Below are 19,488 nucleotides of genomic sequence, written 5' to 3'. Positions count from 1 at the left end.
CCGCGATGATGGCGCTGGTTGTAAAGCACACGTGGTTCACAGGCACCAGCAGTGTCGTGTTGTAGAGTTTCGTGGCCTGGGTCAGGAACCTAGGGGTGCAAGGCACTTGCTGGAGCTCTGGCTCTAGGAGACGTGCAGCAACCAGCTAACAATAACTTTAAGAAATGCATGTTCTTCAGCTACAACTACAAAGGGAGAGGAAGTGCAGCGAGAGGGCATTTCCAATCAGCAGTCATAGCTTATTTGCATCTGATGTATGAGATCAGATGTCAGGTTTTATGGTCTGTTTAAACCAACAACAGTAACAATGAAAAGCAATTAATCATATTCCGAGGCCACAGAAGTTTGACTTGGAAGCGGTTCAAGCTGCTGGACCCAGGATCACACTGGGGCTGATTCATTAGAATAGACCTTAGAATCTGTTAAATATCATATCTGGGGAATAGTATAGCTATCCATTGACATGCCACGTGCCAAGAAAGAAGATGGAGAAGCAAAGGAATGGTTCATGTTTCAAAGCCAGCGCTTGGTGCTCCAGCTGCAGAGCACATGTAGGAGCTGGGCTCTCTGCTCTGGCCACTAAGAGGAATTCACGTCTCTACAACTGCACTGGGCTGCCCTGCCCAAGACTGGCCTGGTTGCTAAGACAGCATTGGCACTTGTATCACTGGTGCTTTGAAAAAGCATTGCAAGCTTAGTCCTACTCTGGATAAACTGATACAAACAAACAAAAAACCAAAATGAAAAAAAAAATAAAATGAAAATAAAACAAACCCCTGAACCATGGTGGCTACCACCCAGGTATGGGAACAAGGTGGACACGGACTACAGGTCCTCAGAACCTAAGGGTGTGTGTGTGTGTGTGTTTACATGTGTGTAGGACTATACACAAACATCCAAATACTTGCATGTACACATGCATGTATAAATAAATGTGTGCAAGTGATTGTAAGGGGCAATCAGTTCTGGGGAACCCTGATTTTACTAGGTGGTGGGTACAGTGTCTGAAATAAGGGTAACAACATGCAAGTTTACCTCCCATACCATTTGCCTTTTAAATTCATAAAGCATGGCATAATGAAGCTATCACCCTTAGCCTCCAGGAAATGGCAGTACCAATTAATTCAGAGAAATAAAAGAAGCAGAGACAAAATAGAAAGGTCCAAGTACAGGAAGCACAGGCAGCGTCCTAAGGAAGCGATACAACACTGCATCTCTCCAACAACTCCACAGACCTTGCAGAAGGGTCTCTACTCAGCCCACTTGACAACTGGACTAAATGCCCAGCACCCACAGCATGAAGCACTCATGTGCCGAGTTCCAGTCCTGACTTGGTCATTGGCACTGGCATGAGGCCTGGTGTTCTGGAGGTGAACAGACAACTTTCTGGCCGACCGCAGAGATCCTAGCAGGCAAAGGCACAATCCCGAGGTGAACTGCAGGAGACGTGATCAGAGCCAATGGAGGTGGGGGAGGGAGAAGAGCAGAAAGTAAAAAAGGTTCCATGTCACCACTATTAGCCCCCAGGAGAAACATCAAACAAAGCTTTCTGCAATCCCATGGGTACAAAGCAAATCCTGGCCTGAGATGCAAAGTGCTGGAGGAAGGGATTTCCCTCCCGGCCACACGTCTGGTTTCGACCATCTCCGGGCAACTCATGAGCATGAGCTCAGAAATGAAGGTGAAGGGTTCATGCGTTTCCTATATTTAGAATTGCAATCCTGGATGTGGACCCGCCCTTTTGATTTATTGCTAATGACAACCTGTGTACGATGGATATTAATTACAAGCAGAAGAGCATCAGGAAAGTATCAAAGTGCACTCAGCTGGATTATGGCTGCACTTCAGAACTCAGAAGACATGAAGGCAGGGCTTTGTAAAAACCTGCTATTGGAGGCGAAAGACGGAGCAAAGCATGCTGGCTGGGGATACGCTGGAGGTCTCTGGCTCTTAGAAATCAATTGCATCTCCTTTTAATGACCCTCTGAAGTCAATAAGGATTAATGCTCAGAGAAGCACAGGAATGTTGAAAGATTAGCGAGGATGCAGAAGCTAACTTACTTGACTTGGAAAACACAAGATGCTATCATGATGATAAACATGATATAGAAGATGGGATAAGTGAGCTGCATTTTATCCATCAGAGAAAAAGTGATCATGCCCGAGACAGCTTTTACTGAAATAACAGTCAGTGAGGCTGAAAGAGAAAACAAACAAAACACAAATGAAGTACATATTTGGGAGAGCATGGCAAATAAATATCTGAGATTTATATGGGAGATTGGCAAACCCGCCAATTGTCCCTTAAGGTTGAAAACTGGTTTTTGAGAGGTATAGGGTCAGACGTAAGCCATGTGATTGGGCCCTGCTGCTCAAGGTGTGCTGCACTTGAAATTAAAGAGCTGCTGGGTGACTGGCTGCTGTTTCCCACTGGAGTAAAAGGCTTGCTGGCCAGCCTCACCTGTGCTGTATGGTCACCTGAGGACAGGAAAGAGGAAAACAGAGGAAATAAGAAAAGTCAGATTGCCACGTGACATTAAAGGGGAAACGGTGAATGTCTACTGAAACTTGGAAGCCAATGGGACGAGAGGAGGGGAAAAGCAATTCACTCGGGAGTGCCCCGAGTTGTACTAGGTCTATGTGTGAGCCCTTCTGTTAGCAGAGGCCTAGAAGCTTCTTCCAAACACTTTTTGATCAAGACAATAATGGAAAGCAGGAGCCCAGCTGAGAACTCACGTCTCAGAGTCAACCAGCAATCTGAGATTGACAGGATACCTATTTATTTTCTTTGATAAAGAGTAATCCATCCATTATTAGAGAGAGGAAAACAATGTTTCAGGGGTTCCAAAAAGCAATGAAGCAAAAGTGACTTAATGAGTTTGGATGGGCAGGGAAGCATGGAGCATTCTCTGATAGTGCCATACTTTGGTAGGAGGAAGACAAAGCTTCCTTTCTGTCCCAGGACCCTTGAAGTTACAGGAGCAAATAACAATCCAAGTTAGCTGATGCTCATGGGAGGTTCCAAGATCAGCTTTACCTGACGTCAATGAATGCTAAGTCAAGGGCAATGTCAGAAGTACGCTCCCCCCCCCTTGCACCCTCCCCCCCCAGCACTGTTGATTTATCTGGTCACCATGTATTGGAACTTTCTCCTTACGACTTTTTGACAGCTAATGTTTCTCTATTTGTGCTTATGAAGAATATGTCTAAATAGTGGGCAAGAGCCAGCCAAGAACCCTCCATAATTTTCTTTTTCCCAAAAATGGAAAATGTACTTTAACTTGAAGAGTACCACGGCACACCACCAAAGGAGGCATTTTCTTTTGGTTCAAATTTGTGAGAAGCAGAGGGAGCCTGGTGAGAAATTCTAAACACAGTCTCAACAAAGAGCCTCTCGTACCACAAAGAAGCCCATTACGACCCAGCTCCTTGTCATCTCAGAGCGTCTTCTGACGAGCCATTGACTGTTTCCTACCAACTCTGACAACACTCATATATCATCTGGGAATTTTAAAGTATTTGTAGAGATCTGTGTACCACCTGCTGACTTAAATTTGGGCTTAGCTCTTGAGGGACCTTGATGGCCACCTAAAACATTTTGCTGAAATCAGAGCATGGGGTGGGGTGGGGGTTACAGTGTTGTGGTCTGAACTGCCAGGTTTCCCAAAGAGACAATTAGTGGAGAAGGAAGGGAACACACCATTCCATTAGTGCCTGAACTTCAGGATGGGAAAGGATGTGAGTCACCTAATGCAGCCACTATCTGCTTAAACAAAAACCAGAGAGAAAACTAGAATTTCTAATTAAGCTGCGAAACAAACTATCAGTTGCTATAGTTTAGTCATTATATTTTCAAGGCAAGCACAACCACCAAATGATTAATTACCATTTTCTGTCACTCTGCAAGTTATTTCTAGGCTGGTATTGAGTATTTGCAGGGTGTGTGTGTGTGTGTGTGTGTGTGTGTGTGAGAGAGAGAGAGAGAGAGAGAGAGAGAGAGAGAGAGAGAGAGAGACAGAGAAAGCGCGAGAAAGAGACGGGGTTTCTGACGAAGAGAAGTGCAAATACATTAGAACATAGCAGCATTCTAATGTTGTACACAGAAAATTAGTAAATGTTTCAGTACGCACGAAAAAAAGGCAGGAGGAATCTACATTTCAATATTGCCAGTAGGTACTTTTAGCACTGGAAATATGAACAAAATTTATGATCATCTTAAAAACATCTGTAAAATATTTTATTTAAATTGTATGTGTGCGTGTGTGAAGTTGTACAAAGCCTGGAAAAAAAAATTAAAATCACAAGTAATCTCAGCATTCATCCCCAAATTACCTTTAACATTTGAGCACATTGTTTTTCTCTGTAAGTATGAATATGTGCACATCGCAACATATGAATCATGGTATATACCATATGCTACCTCGGAACCTGTTTTCCATTGCCAGTTAGTATTTGATTTCTTTTTTAAAATTTATTTTTTATTGGAAAGTCAGATATACAGAGATGAGGAGAGACAGAAAGATCTTCTATCCAATGTTTCTCTCCACAAGTAGCTACAATGGTCAGAGCTGAGTCGATCTGAAGCCAGGAGCTTCTTCTAGGTCTCCCACATGGGTGCAGGGTCCCAAGGCTTTGGGCCATCCTCTACTGCTTTCCCAGGCGACAAGCAGGGAGCTGGATGGGAAGTGGGGCTGCCAGGACAAGAACTGGTCCGAGCCTGCCAGTTCTAGGTCATTAAGTATCATTCAAATCAGTATTTTTATTGGCTGTAAAAAATGACTGGACAAGTGCATGATTGATTTTGGCAATTCCCTATTTGGGGGTCATTTATCTTACATTCGTTGTTTATTATTATTTACTCTTAAATACGAGGCGAAGACGAATGTTCTTGAATGTCACTCTGCCTGTTTCCTTAGGAATGTCCTCAGACTGGGCATTGCGGTGTCAGCAGCTACTCGGAGGGCTTCTGCGTGACACCAGCCCACTCTGTTGGGGGGGTCAGCCACCCTGCACAGCAGCTACTCGGAGGGCTTCTGGTGACACCAGCCCACTCTGTTGGGGTCAGCCACCCTGCACACGGTTCTCAGTGACATGGGCTTTCTTTCATACATTCCTATCTCTATGTTCTTATTTCTTAACACCAAACTTGTGACTACCACCGTAAAATGCCACTTGCCGCGCGTACTGCTGACCCGTTTCTGAAACCCATTCTTCTCAATTTCTTCTAAGCTCTGCATCCTGTTCCAGCAACTCTCCTAGATGGCTGGAGCCTTCCTCGATGGCTCTGGATTACAGCCATAAATATTCATGTTTGAATTTCGCTTTGGAAGCCAGAGTGTGCAGAGGACAGAGAAGGGCTTCCGGGTTGCCCCAGCTTCCCTACCCCCTGGCAGGTCCCAGCTCCTTTAAAGGAGATGAACTGTCTTCACACAAGGTCGCAAGACGGACCAAAACAAAAACATGCAGTGCCTTCTCCTGTCTGACTTGGTAGACAATTATGAATAGCTGAGAAAGTGGAATTTTCAATGTTCTTAGCACAAAAATGGTAAGTAGTTCAACTCCTGTTAACTAATCATTCCACACGGCATTTGAAAGCTGTGGCATCACTTTGTATGCCATAGACTTACACAATTCTAGAAGGTCAACTTACGCTAAAAAAAACGTTGTAGGTATATTTATACACGTGCATACACAAACAGAAAAAAGATCTCAGCCACACGCAAAGGGAGCCACTCATTCAAAGTGAAATTTCTTCCTGATTATTTTCAACTTTCTATTTTCTTTTTTTAGATAATTTTTTTTCTTCTGCTACCAAAAGGTAATGGCGATGAAGAAAACATTCACCTCTGAACTTACACTGATTTCCAGTTTTTACCCCAGGAGTGTTTTTTTTTTTTTTTAATAAAGATTTATTATTATCGGAAAGCCGGATATACAGAGGAGGAGAGACAGAGAAGAAGATCTTCCATCCGATGATTCACTCCCCAAGTGAGCCGCAACAGGCCGGTGCACGCCGATCCGAAGCCGGGAACCAAGAACCTCTTCCAGGTCTCCCATGCGGGTGCAGGGTCCCAAAGCTTTGGGCTGTCCTCAACTGCTTTCCCAGGCCACAAGCAGGGAGCTGGATGGGAAGTGGAGCTGCTGGGATTAGAACCAGCGCCCATATGGGATCCCGGGGCGTTCAAGGCGAGGACTTTAGCCGGTAGGCCACACTGCCGGGCCCCCCAGGAGTGTTTTTAATCACAACGAAGCTAAGTTCAAAGTTGTATGCTACTCTTTCCATTTTACCTGAAATTCTAAATAGTTTTCAATTCATATTTGGTAGGGAAATTGGTTCCTGGTACCCTTTTTCTGCACTATCTTTTTCAGATTTGGGACCATTATATTTGATTATGTTAAAAAGCATTTTCTTGTGTCTTTAGATCATTTCAACAAATTCGGGACACTACCTTCCTTCCCTGAAGGTCTGAAGACACCATGTTGGAAATTGTCTAAATGGGCCTGGCTCTTTCTCACATAACGTAACTTTCTAGCTGTGTCTTCGCTTCTTTCACAATTGCTTTCTTTTTTTTTTTAAATAAGCAATTTATTTATAAAAGATGTCTTTGATAAGTTCGTGGATAATACGTATTATGAAAAAATTAGGCAAGGATTTCCACATTTTCGCACTAAAAATTAAAACTCTCACTTTCTACAAATTTCTTAAAGTCCCCTAGGATCTAATTATTTTATGTGTGGGTAGACACACACATCTAGACATCTATGTATCTATCTATATTTCATTTTTATTTTGGGGTATTGGTCGTTTTTCCTTTTTAAATTTCCCGATGGAGAATTTATTTTGCTGGTTGTGTTTTAGTAACTGATTCTTGTGTTTATTTATTCTTCACTGCTTTTCCATGGTTTTGCTAATTTTACCTTTATCCTTATACATTGTTCCTTTTTGCTTTGGTTTCCTCTGGAGTGTTTCATTTCTTCTGACGGCAGCATTGAGTCATACACCATAGGTGTTAACACTCAGCATCTTCCTGATCATTCTGACATCACATTTCCAGGGGGGTAGCTTGCACTCACATCTGTTTGTGTTCTTATTCTCTTTCTAGATAACTGTGAGCCCAGAATGTGGACTGGGCTTTTCCAGCTTTCTGGAATTTCCTATGGATTTCTTTGAGGTGAACTCCATAATGAGTTTTAGTAAATGCTACGCAATAGTAGAGCTACCAGATCAAAATTAAGTTATTTAGATATTCTACCCTAACATATTTTCATGTCAACTTATTTTCCTTGAAAGGCCTCCTAATCTCCCTATATTTCTGTTAATGCAATTTTGCATTTTCTGCAGATTTCCATTCCATATTAAATATGATGTTTTTTGTGGGCTAGACACTTTTATCAAGATAAAATTACCCTTTTTAAAATGATTTTCTGCCTTGAGTTTTTGCTTGATTCTCTGATTTCTTCTAGTTTCAACTTGAGTTACCTTGTTTTAATTGAAATTAATAGACAAAGGCACATCAAGATGTTGGTGAAAAAAATGGAACTAAAATTGTATTTTGGTGTCCAAGTATGTGAAATCCATGCACAGCTTTTTGCATATTACAGACTTTCTATTATGAAAAAGAAACCTTGCACTAAAAGCAGGGTTTTGGGGCACCAAAATAAACTGATAGCTTTAATTTCATTTTCACAAAATTGTTGAAGTACCCGCATGTACAGTCTAAACACTTCACCAGCAGTAAGAGCCCAGCAGACAAGGTGCCAGCCCTAGTGCCACCGCAAGAGAACCCCATGACTCACACGCAGTAGCTCATCATGGTGGAGCGGGGACACAGGAGGCCAGGTGACAGCCATGTCAGTCACACCCAGGGATCTGCACCAGGGCAAACAGGTTGGGTACAATCTCTGAATCATTTTCTAAATCAGTCTGAGAGTTTCTCCGATACCCGGAGGTGAGCTCATCCCATTGATCTTTATGCCCAGAGCTGGCATGCTTGGTCTTCATTCTGCCATCTTTCCTATCTCAAGATTTGTCATTTTTCATATTTTGCTGTATAATAGCTGTGTGCTTTAATCATTCGAAAAGAAATAAGCACGACATTTTCTCTCCAACCTCTTGGCCAACAGCACACCTGAAAGGGCGAAGAGTCCATTTGTTGCCTGTAGGCAGTGATCACACAGATCTTCTGTGCCAAGGACAGAACTAGCTGCTGAGTGAGGAATGCCAGGCCTGGGCTTGCGTGAAGGTGGTACCAGCACAGCCTACAAAATCACGCGTGGTGTAGAGGGCATCTGATTGGAAAAGAAGAGGCAAAGGAAGCACACACACTACATTCCAGGAATGGCATTTCCTGATGGCTGGTCAGATTTCCCAGGGTTAGTCTGTAAACAGGTGTTTGGGTGTGTGGGGAGGAGAGAAAAGAAAGAGGATGCGTTAGTATACACACAGGGTTTACCTACCAGCGGTTCTCACATTTTACCAGGAGCCTCTGGGGGAAAAAATGTAAATGGGCTGGTAAACAATGAATGAAAGAAAAATATAGTATTGAAGGAAATCACCCTGCTTACATTTATGTTTCTTATTAACTATGTTTTAAAGATTTTCTAAACAATGTAAACAGGATACGGAATAGGTCCTGTTAACTAACTCCTGGCACAAAAGCTCCAGTTGGGTTCATTAATTTATTCCTCTTTTAATATTTTTCAATTACAATCATCCCCTAGCATCTCTAGGGGAGTGATTCCAGGACCCACACTCCCTCCGTAGCCCCCAAAATCAGTGAATTCATGTATCTTACATAAAATGGCATGGTATTTGCATATAACTTATTCACATCCTCCCAGCTAATTTAAACCATCTCTAGATTACTTATAAATAAAATGTAAATTATATTACTTACTAATAACATGTAAATTATTTGAGAAATAATGACAATATAAAAGTCTGTACTTTTCCTCCAACCCCCACCTTCCCAATTTTTTTTTTGCCCTGAATATGTTTGATCTCTGTTTGGTTGAGTCTTTCGTTTGGAACCCAAAGATACAAATGCCCAGTTGTATTCATTTATTAAGAAAAATATCCACAGAGTTTCAGGGAAATTGATACCAAAAAGCAGAAATTCTTATGTACATTTTGAAAATAATTACAAATAGCTCAACCACAATCGTGGGCATGTAAAATATAATTTGTACTGTTTAGGCTCGGCCTCGACCCATTGATCAGAACTAAAAACTAGGAACAGCAAGAAAGGAACAGCATGCTTAGGTGTTTTCCTCATTGCTGACAGCACAAATGGATAAGAGACAAAGAAGCGAAGCACATTGTTACCTAGCAGTGCCACCAGAGTTAACAGGATCGCCATATGCTTCATCCCTCTTCTTTTATGGAAGTATAGGAGAATGCAGAAAAGTAGTATCTCTAAAATCTAGAAGGGAAAAGGATGAACAAGAGTTAAGTGGTTCTACACGAAGTGTGCAGAGTGGCACGTTTCTCTTTTGGATTCTGTAACGGCTCTCACGTGAGAGCAGAGAATGATGGAAGCTCCTAACACAGAAGGCCAATAAATCAGCCACACTGATCCAGACCCACAGCTCTGACACAGATCTCCAGGCCCGACGGGCCCCAACGGTCTACCAGATGTTTCCCTGTCCATGGCTCATGGGCACAGCCAGCTAACATGGGCAGTGCTGAACCCTGGTTCCCCAGATGGTACCTCCGATATCCACAGCCACTCTGCAAACTGGCCCACTGGGTGTCTACCCCTTAGTGTCATCATCAGAATTCTTCCTTGGCCCAAACTAGCCACTCCTCCTCTCTGCACTATTGCAATAAGCTTTCAGTTTGTCTCCAGTTTTACTCTTGCCTTCCAACGGGTCAGCCATCCGGGAGCCAGAGCAGCCACCTCAAAGCACAATCTGCACCATGAAATAGTCCACAAACGTTAAGGCACCGACAGTAAAGGGGTGAGCACTCAATCCGCACGACCTTGGAAATCTCACTGTGCTCACCTCCTCTTCTGCCTCCCTCAGGAACCACTATCCTGCATTTTGAGGCTACTCCCTCCCCACTTCTTTATAGTTTGTCATGGCTTGGCATATCTCCCAGCAGAACCCTACTCAGCTTTGCATACTCAGACTTTACAGAGGTGGAGTCATGCCTGCTTGCTTTCTTCCACTCTGCCCGATGGCTAGGGGATTCATTCTAGGTGATGGGGGGGGGGTAACGACATAAACTCGATCCAGTCACTCCTTTGTATCATTGCCCAGTGGTGTCCTAGTCCACTGAAAAGAAAATCCAAATTTCCTGTCGGATTACAAAGCTGCAGCTGACGCGACTGCGGGCCACTTGCTCCTTGATCCACCAGCCACAAAGGTCTCTTCCTTTTCCCCCTTTTCAGTCTCTGTAGTCTGCTCCTGCTTATGGATTTTTGCACCAGCTTTTCCCTGTGCTGGGGGTGGCTTAGCCACTGGCCTTTGCATAAAAGTTTCTAGTCATTCAGAATGTCACCTCTTCTGGGAGGCCCTCCCTAACTGCTCTGAAAAAGTCACCAGCCATCCTATCACATCCCCCAGGCGTTTTTGGTCTCTCTCTGGCAACAGAATGCCAGGTTTCTGTGGCAACAGGGGCCTTGCCTGCTCTGGGGGCTGCTCTACCTGCAGCTCCTGAGGCATAGCTGCTCGGTCAGTATGTAGGAACAAATGAGTAAATTACACCTAAAATTTATTAGGAGCAATTTGCCCAAAAAAGACCTGATTGTCTAATAAATTGAGTGTTGAATAGATGTTGATTGATTGAAAACCGTTAGTTCTCGCATCCTTAAGAAAACTCTAGTGTGATTTTAATTTCTAAAGTTTAATATTTTAAACATTTGCTACAGCCCTTATCAAAGCCTGAAGTTAAGCTCTTTTTAGCATTTTTTCAAGAGATGGTATCTCTGGACTGACATAATGAAAATCAGTGTTTGCTTTTCTGACACAGACAAGTCGTTAAGTGTCACAGCTAGTTTTTTTAATCCTTGGAGTTTTTGGGACTTCACTCTTTCCAGGACTGCATATGAAACACAGAACCCTCTGCAAATTAGCTGAAATCTGTTTCAATTCAAGATTTTGCTGGTTGATTTGCTTTCTCCTTTAATCCTCTGTGGGCATGGGAAAGGGTATTTTTAAATGAGGACCGTATCTTCCTCACTAAAAGAAAAAAAAAACCTCTTTCCATTTAAATATAGAAGATTAAATCATTCTTAATCTCCTCCCCACCACCCCCAGGCAAATTAAACTGCTTGTGTTCGCTTCTCCTTTAGGCCTTATTTTCCAGGACTTTAATTTAATTGAATCGTCTACACAAGCTATTAAAAGTCCCATTTCTTTGCCTTTCCTAAAGCTACTATGAAAACACTGGGTATCCCCATCTCTGGCTGTCCACTGGGGAATGAAGGAAGCTGTTCTACAACCTGTAGATGACTTTTTTTTTCTTCAGCCATGTTCTTTGTAGCTTCCAATAAACAAAACATGAATTCTGCTTATTCACGGAACGACCGTGGCCCTGGAGCTTCTGTCTTGGTGACAAGAGGTCATGCAGCACCCTGGAATCAAATATTCAAACCGCAGGCATGAAGGCCTGATTCAGTTTTTACTGCGTGTGTTGTTTTTCAGGCTCGCAATTGCAGTGCATTTGCAGATAGTCATGGAAGCTGGGATTGCTACAGGGTGCCTGGCACTGGGCAGGTGCTGCCGCCCTGACTGCTGCTATCTTCACGTTCAGAGACAACATCTCTGCTGCAGGCTGTGCTTGGCTTTGAGCGCTTTCCTTGGCTTACTTCACTGAGTCCCGACTACCATTTGTGGAGGCAGGTACCTGGGTAACGTCTCCATTTTCACAGGGCAGGGAGGACATGGAACCCCAGCAGGATTAAATGTCTACCTCCTGCTCCTTGCTCTGCACACCCCCCCCCCCACTAGGGTCCATCCCCTAGATCTCCAAAGCCTGTGACCACTTGACATCACATGGTAGAGGGACTCAGCAGCTGCGAGGAAGATGACGGACCGTGAGACCGGGCGGTGATCCCGGATGACCCAACTGGGCCCAAGAGCCTTCGCAGCTGCGGTCGGAGAGAGCTGCAATGTGAGACAGACCCGTGCCAAGGAATGCTGGCGGCCTCCAAGAGCTGGCAGGGGTTTGGAAAGTGATTCCTCCCCGGAGACTCCAGGAGGAGCAAAGTCCTGCCAGCACCTCAACTGGGCTCCAGCAAGACCCGTGTTGGACTTCTGACCTACAAAACTGAAAATGGTAAAATAGGGATGGTAAAATCAGTGCTGTTTCAAGCCACTGATGTTGTGATGATTTATTGCAGGAATTAACAGGGGCAAAAACAACTGCATTCAGGTCTTGGTACCTGCCATCTTTCCAAGAGAACAGAATAGAACATTGGTTGTGAATTAGTGCTCTGATTTAAAGACACCAACCTGCCTGATTTCTGTGGTAGAAAAGAGCGTTGGGGGCAAGCGTGGTAGCATAGTGGCTAAAGTCCTTGCCTTGAACGCCCCGGGATCCTATATGGGCGCCGGTTCTAATCCCAGCGTCCTGCTTCCCATCCAGCTCCCTGATTGTGGCCTGGGAAAGCAGTCAAGGATGGTCCAAGGCGTTGTGATCCTGCACCCGCATAGGAGACTCGGAAGAGGCTCTGTGCTCCTGGCTTCAGATTGGCGCAGCTCTGGCCATTGCAGCTGCTTGCGGAGTGATTCATCGGATAGAAGATCTTCCTCTCTGTCTTTCCTCTTCTCTGTATATCTGACTTTGCAATAAAAATGAATAAAATCTTTTAAAAAAGAAAATAAAAGTCAGATATACAGAGAGGAGGAGAGACAGGGAGGAAGATCTTCTGTCTGATGATTCACTCCCCAAATGATCGCAACGGCCAGTGCTGCACTGATCCGAAGCCAAAGCCAGGAACTTCCTCAAGCTCTCCCATGCAGGTGCAGGATCCCAAGACTTTGAGCCATCCTTGACTGCTTTCCCAGGCCACAAACAGAGAGCTGGATGCGAAGCAAGGCTGTTGGGATTAGAACTGGCACCCATATGGGATCCTGGTGTGTTCAAGGTGAGGACTTTAGCCACCAGGCCATCGCGCCAGGCACCTGACTTTCTAATGAAATAAGTACAAAACAAAAGAAAACAAATCTTAGAAAAAGAAGAGCACTGGAAATACATGGGATGAGGTGGAATAGAGACACAAAATGTTAGCGCTGGTTGTGTCACTTCCAGGGCCACAATTTGACCCAAGCTTATCTCATCTTTTCTCACCAAGTTCCTTCTTGAAATGAATACTTCTCACATGGCTTCTTCAGCCCAAAGAGTTGAGCTCTGCCAAGTACTGCTCCCTGCCCTCACCAACCCCTCACCAACCTGAAGGCCAGGTTTGGACCAAGATTTGTGTTTTGGTGGTCAGCTTTGATAATTTTACCCAGCATAGGTGCATAGTGCAGGGGCTGTAATGTGTCCCCAGAGGAAGACAGCCTGGTTTGAGATCCCGGCTAGTCCCTTCACCACAAAAAAAAAAAGCATAAAGAAAGGGAATGAAGACAGGTTCACTGGGGTGCAAAAACCCTTTGAAATCTATGCATATGGAGGAATCTTCAGGGTTCATGCGAAGTGTGTGCTATGAAGAAAAACAACAACATGCAAAAGTTGAAAAATGCTCATGCACAAAGACTTACTCATCTTTTAATCCCTCTTTCCATACATTTTTGGGAGTATTCTCAAAGGGGGACATTGCACTGGTCTTCTGTGGCTGAGACAGGCTGTTTCAATGCATGAGCCAAGAGTGTCTGGTGTCTCCCTAGCTAGCGGACACTGGGCTTCTTAGCCAGAAATAGAGCGTCCCATCAGATCCAGAGCCTTGAAGCTGTGGGGCTTTGGCAGCATGGCTGTCTGACAGGTGAAACAGACCACCCTTCTTGTCCAGCTCACATAGAAGAGAAGGTAGCATGCAGCCAGTCTCGACTGCAATTTTATCATTTTTATTTTGGGGGGTGGGGAGAAATATATATGTTACTAACACCTTTATATACCTGTGTACATTTGGTAAGTTATTTGACTACTCTTGAAAGGCAATTCAAATGTTGGAGTTATACCTGGCATCATACATAAATAGGTGCATCAAAGAGTAGTCTTAATGAGTGTTACAATCATCCTTGTCATCAGAGTTGGTGGGAAAAAGCAGAAGATTGGCACATCTGAGGATTAGATATTCATCACTTAGACGTTGAACAGATTGAAACCAAACTTCAGCTCAGGATTTTGGCATCTAATTGGTCTCTCCATGAGTCTTTACAGGTAAAATTAAATAATGGTTTAAATTCCAAATGAGTGCAATAGAGATTACTCTCCTTGTAATCTCCAATATAGATGACTCCTTGTAGAGTCTAACGCCAACAGTGCTATTCACCAGTGACGTTCTCAAAGGCTTAGTCTAGGCTACCTTATAAACACTTAGCACTGTGTACACTTTGTCTGTGGCGTTTACTTTCAAATATTCCTCGTTATGGCTCTCTGCAGGAGCTCTGAAACCCCTGCTGCAGGAATTCTCTATAGCTTGGCTGTCTACTCAGTTAAATGAATGAGTGAAAATGAATGACTTGAAGGGTTGATTTTGCAAACTGGCAAAATGTAAATAATTTCAGAATTGTGGCCTTTTTTTTTTGGCAATACTAGGTTTAACTCAAAAGCAGTATGGTCCTTTTCAAATGTTTTCTCTGGAGTTAACACAGCACAAGGCATCTCATCATCCAACAATGCTGTTTATTCTGGGAAATAAGTCCTGATGTCTCTTTAATCTCCAAAGGACTCAACTCAGGCTATCAATTTTCTGGTCACAGGTTATGTCACTCTTTTCTTACTGGATGAGAACTTGTTTTGCCTGTAGGCAAAAACTAGTAATGTCTTGGTAGAACTTCAAGTCTGGACTATCATGAAATATTCAACAAAGCATAAATAAGAAAAGTAAATCTCAGAGATTAAAATTCCCTCTGGTGCTTGTCATTGATTGAGGAAAGATGTGCTAATTAAAGGACAGAGCCTGGTGGACAAGTGGGAAGCTAAATGTGCCGAGGAGTGGCACAAAGTACGACAGGTCCGAGGAAGGATGAGTGGGGAAGCCCAATCTTCAAGGCTGAGGGAGGGCAGGGGAAAGGAAAGAAGGACATGACAAAGCAAGGGTAGAACTACAGTCCCTGAGAATGGAAGCCAAGGCCATAGGAGACAGGCACCAGGTTGATTCTCAGCAGCTCCACTTTCGATCCAGGTCCCTATTAATACACCTGGGAAGGAAGCAGAGTTTGGCCCAAGTGCTTGGGTCCCTGCACCCATGTGGGAGACCAGAGGAAGCTCTTGGCTTTGGAAGAGCTCAGCTTTGGCAGTCACAACCATTTGGGGAGTGAACCAGCACATAGACGATTTCTCTCTCTTTGTGTCTCTCTTCTCTAACTTCATCTTCTAAATTATTAAACCAACTTTAAAAAAAGGACAGAGGGATCAAGTTCAAGAGACTTAAAAAAATATCCAACAGGATGGGGGTGGGGAGGCAGAACAAGAGTGTGGAGCAAGTGACATAAAGTACAGGCTTCTGGTCTTGGATGCTGACAAAGAAAATCTAAGAGAGAAGAAAGGCTGAGCGGAGAAGAACTTGTGTTCAGTTTTTAGCACGCTGCATTTGAGGAACCCATGGCCTATCCAACAGGGATGAGGATGAAGTGGATGGATGAGAACACAGATCTGGTGTTCAGGAGAAGTTGGGGCGGTGGAGCCAGGGCTGCATGTGGAAGGCGGATGATGGTGGGATGAGCAGTGGCCACTTTAGAAGACCGTGGAGGAGCATGCGCATGAACAGACACGAGGAGCTGGCGGAGGAGAGGAGAAGCTCACCAACACTCCGGTGTGGATTATAAAGAAAGTGGGAAAATGGAGCAGATATGCTGAGGAAGCCTGGGAGAAGGTGATGGGCTGTTCATGGATGCACTCAAGGCCCAAGAAGGGACAGGATTGACAAAAATAAGCCTGTTCATCAGCTTGTGGGGAGCGATCCAGGCAGGGGTGTGGGACCCTTTTTTTCCTGCCAAGGGCCACATGGGTATTTATAACATTGTTTGTGGGCCACATAAGATTGCCGACTTCAAAACTAGCCTGCTAGGCTTACTGAAGTTCACATCCCTCCTGGGGTTGCCTTGGTGGGGCCAGACCCAGAGATTCTACAGGGCCTTGAGCGGCCTTATGTGCTGGACATTCCTGGCTCCTATGTGCTAAGTGAGGAGTGAAGGGAAGGTGAGAAAAGTGGACAGGCTGGAAACAGATAGAGAACAGTTTATTAAAGAGTGTGTAGGGTACAAGAAATTTAAGACAACAGCAACAACAGCACAGAAACCTGACTATCTTGGTAGAGTAAGGTATGGGGAACTGGAATGGGGGAAGACCTGAAGACATGTGTACTCCACCAGTCAGAATTCCACGTAAGAGTTAAGAGTTCTTGTCACACAGACTCAACAGATCTCAAAAATGTGTGCTCTAGTCTTTGAACTTTTTTTTTTTTTTACCAACATAGTTTTTGGCTAAATGTTCAGCTAGACTATGCCAAGTTTCCTCTTACGATCTGCCCTTCCTAGAATATTCTTATTTTTCCATCTAAATGGACTTCCGTGGCCAAGTTATCTACCAATTGTTTTTGATCATGTTCTCCCCTTTTATGCACCAGATACAGGTACTGTATCAAACAATCTCAGTTAATGGTTTCCAATGTCTAAAGCAGAGTATTTTATTCTTTTATAACATGTCTCCCTATTGTGCTACTGTGGTCTGCATCCCTCAGAAAATCAGCTGCATTGATCTCAAAGAAAAGTCCTTTGAAGATGCTAACTTAGTACTTCAAAAACTCTTGCATTTCCATGGCTAACTTAGTGTTTCAAATACTTTGGTGTTGGTCCAATATATCTACATTGTAATAAGTCATCAGTGCTGAAAAGATGATATCAGTTTTCTGCCATCTGCATATATAGAATCTAGAGACTATAGCTGCAGGGGTAGTAAAATGTTTAGAATTCTTACCACATAGATCAGGAATTGCCAGCCGACAAAGAAATACTGGACTGTTCTCGCTGAAATGGCCTGAGTTATATTCGGAGCAAAGTTCACCAATAAATATGTTCCTGCAAATGCCAGTGTCATCCCTTTAAATAAAACAGAAAAGACAAATTAAATTGAAAAGAGACACTGAAAGCTTTTTGCTGATGCGAACATTAATGAGAGTCTAGGCATTGCTTGTTCAAGAACCAATAGTCCTTCCCTGTGAACACATCAGCCACCCCTCGCTCGAATCATCAGTTCACGTGGACTTCAATCACCTTCAAAGAAGGCAAGGGAAGGGTTGGGCAGGCCCCAACTCCTGAGTTTTATCTGTTGTTGCAGACAAATACATGTATTTTCCGGGGAGTTTTAGCCAAAGATGGGACAGCTCAGAACAACACACCTGCAGAGAGACCACACCCAAGTTGATTGCCGCCAAATGAGCCAGACAGCTCAAGATCCATGCAGGTCTAGACTGCAGAGCCCAGAGCAAGGGGTGATCACCATGGCATGATGATCTGCCTGCCCCTTCTCTCTGGAGCCTCTGCACATCCCAAGGTGACTGTTCACTTGGACATTCCGGAGTTGGATATTTCCAGGTACCACAGTTCTGGGAGCCGAAGTAACTGAGTGAATACTGACTTTGCTGTAAGAGTTTAGTTACTCCACTCCAGAATCTGGATGTCCAAAGCTGGGACTGGGAGCGGGAGGGAAGGAGGACTGAAGGGAAGACTGTCCTTCCCAGCACTGCTGAAGGCTGCTCATTTATACATGATTGGAAACCCCAGAAAAACTGGTGTGGGTGGCATGTTTCAGACAGTGCACTTGACAACACAAGTCAATCAGTTCACCATGAAGGCCAGTGCTGTTGTGGACATGATTTGCAGCCAGTGAGGATCCCAACCTGAAATAGTGGTTTGTCCAGTCACACAATTTAAGGCACCCGTCTTCTATTGCTTTGAACCAAATGACTTGAGTTTTGAACTCTGGCTTCTGGGAACAAACATCATTTGACATTTCACACAAGCATGATCATAGTTCTGCAGGGTATTTTAAAGTCTCCATAAGTTTCCTCTACTGTTAACACTTCATCCTGAAATATTTTGTGGATGAAGACAGTAATTCTATAAACCATTTAAAAGATATTTCTCTAATGAGAATTTTATATAATAAAAACAACATACATTATTAAAGATTGTAACAAAAGCAAAGTCATAAAAACTGTAGTAAGAACTTGAGAAAAATTCTCCTTTCTTTGGGGAAAAAGATTATATAAGGTAACTTCTGAAAGTAGGTCCTGAAGTCAGAATCACTGTGGCACGAGGGCAAAAGCCACTGTCTGCAATGTAGGCATTCCATGTGAGTGTCAGTTCAAGTCCCAGCTGCTCTACTTCTGATCCAGCTTCCTGCTAATGTGATTGGGAAAGCAGCAGAAGATGGCCCAAGAATTTGGATCCATGCACCCACATAGGAAACCAGGATAGAGTTTCTGGTTCCTGGCTGCAAAGCCTGGTCTGGCCCCAGGCACTGTGGCCATGTAAGGAGTCAACCAGCAGACTGGAAATCTCTCTCTCTCTTCCTTCCTTCCTGCTCCCTCTCTGTAACTCTGCCTTTTGAATAATTAAATCCTTTTCTAAAAAAGTTAGTTTCCTAGTAAGGAGGGCATTTTAAAAAATCAGTTTCCTAAACTTCATAAAATGAAGTAGCATATATCCACTGAATATACATTAAAGTCTTACTGACTTCAAACCGTGCCCTTTGTGAAAGCCAGATTTCCTAACTGTATTTGGCTTCTCAGATATTCTATTTCTTTCCCTTAGGGGGAAATGGCTACTGTTGATGAACTTTCTCAGATTTTAATCTCATTTTGAACAGGTGACACACAGATGTGATACAAATTCCAAAGCTACGTAGGATGATCAGCGGAAAGGTGCCACACACCCTGGCGACCCATTCATTCTCCTCAACTGCGACATTAGTTCCTGAGATTTTCTTCTCAGTGACAGTGTACCATGTGTGGATGTAAGCATGCATGAGTTTCTTTTCTTTTCTTTTTTTAAACTTTTAATAAGAGGTAGATAGGTAGAGAAATCTCCAACTGCTAGCTTCCCCAAATGCCTGTCTGGGCCAGCTGAAACCAGAAGCTGGGAACTCAGTCAAGTCTCCCCCACGTAGGTGATGTGATCCAATCACTTGGGCATCACCTGCTGCCTCCCAGGTACACATCACAGCCAAGCAGAGCTGGGCTTGGACCCAGGTAGTCTGATCGAGGAAGTAGGTCCCAAGCAACCTTGTAACCACTATGCCCAATGTCTGTCCTGAATTTTGCTGGTTTACCCCATATGATAGCATATGCTGTACTACTTCCTGTGTCTTGCTGT

The 19,488-nt window shown here is 43.8% G+C and overlaps 1 protein-coding gene across 1 annotated transcript in view; it reads right to left on the bottom strand.

Moving 5' to 3' along the window:
- Positions 1–19,488, bottom strand: part of NIPAL2 (NIPA like domain containing 2) — an 87,941-nt gene that overhangs the window by 5,688 nt on the left and 62,765 nt on the right. The window contains exons 5-8 of the mRNA XM_004580626.2: positions 17,090–17,211; positions 9,326–9,422; positions 2,062–2,197; positions 1–89 (exon numbers count right to left, since the gene is read on the bottom strand). Coding sequence (XP_004580683.2) covers positions 1–89; positions 2,062–2,197; positions 9,326–9,422; positions 17,090–17,211 — 444 coding nt within the window. The remainder of the gene's footprint in view (positions 90–2,061; positions 2,198–9,325; positions 9,423–17,089; positions 17,212–19,488) is intronic.

The sequence above is a fragment of the Ochotona princeps genome, chromosome 9, assembly GCF_030435755.1.
Source record: "Ochotona princeps isolate mOchPri1 chromosome 9, mOchPri1.hap1, whole genome shotgun sequence".
Taxonomy (NCBI): domain Eukaryota; kingdom Metazoa; phylum Chordata; class Mammalia; order Lagomorpha; family Ochotonidae; genus Ochotona; species Ochotona princeps.
The sequence above is the reverse complement of the archived record's forward strand: the minus strand, read 5'-3'. Positions and strand labels throughout refer to the sequence as shown.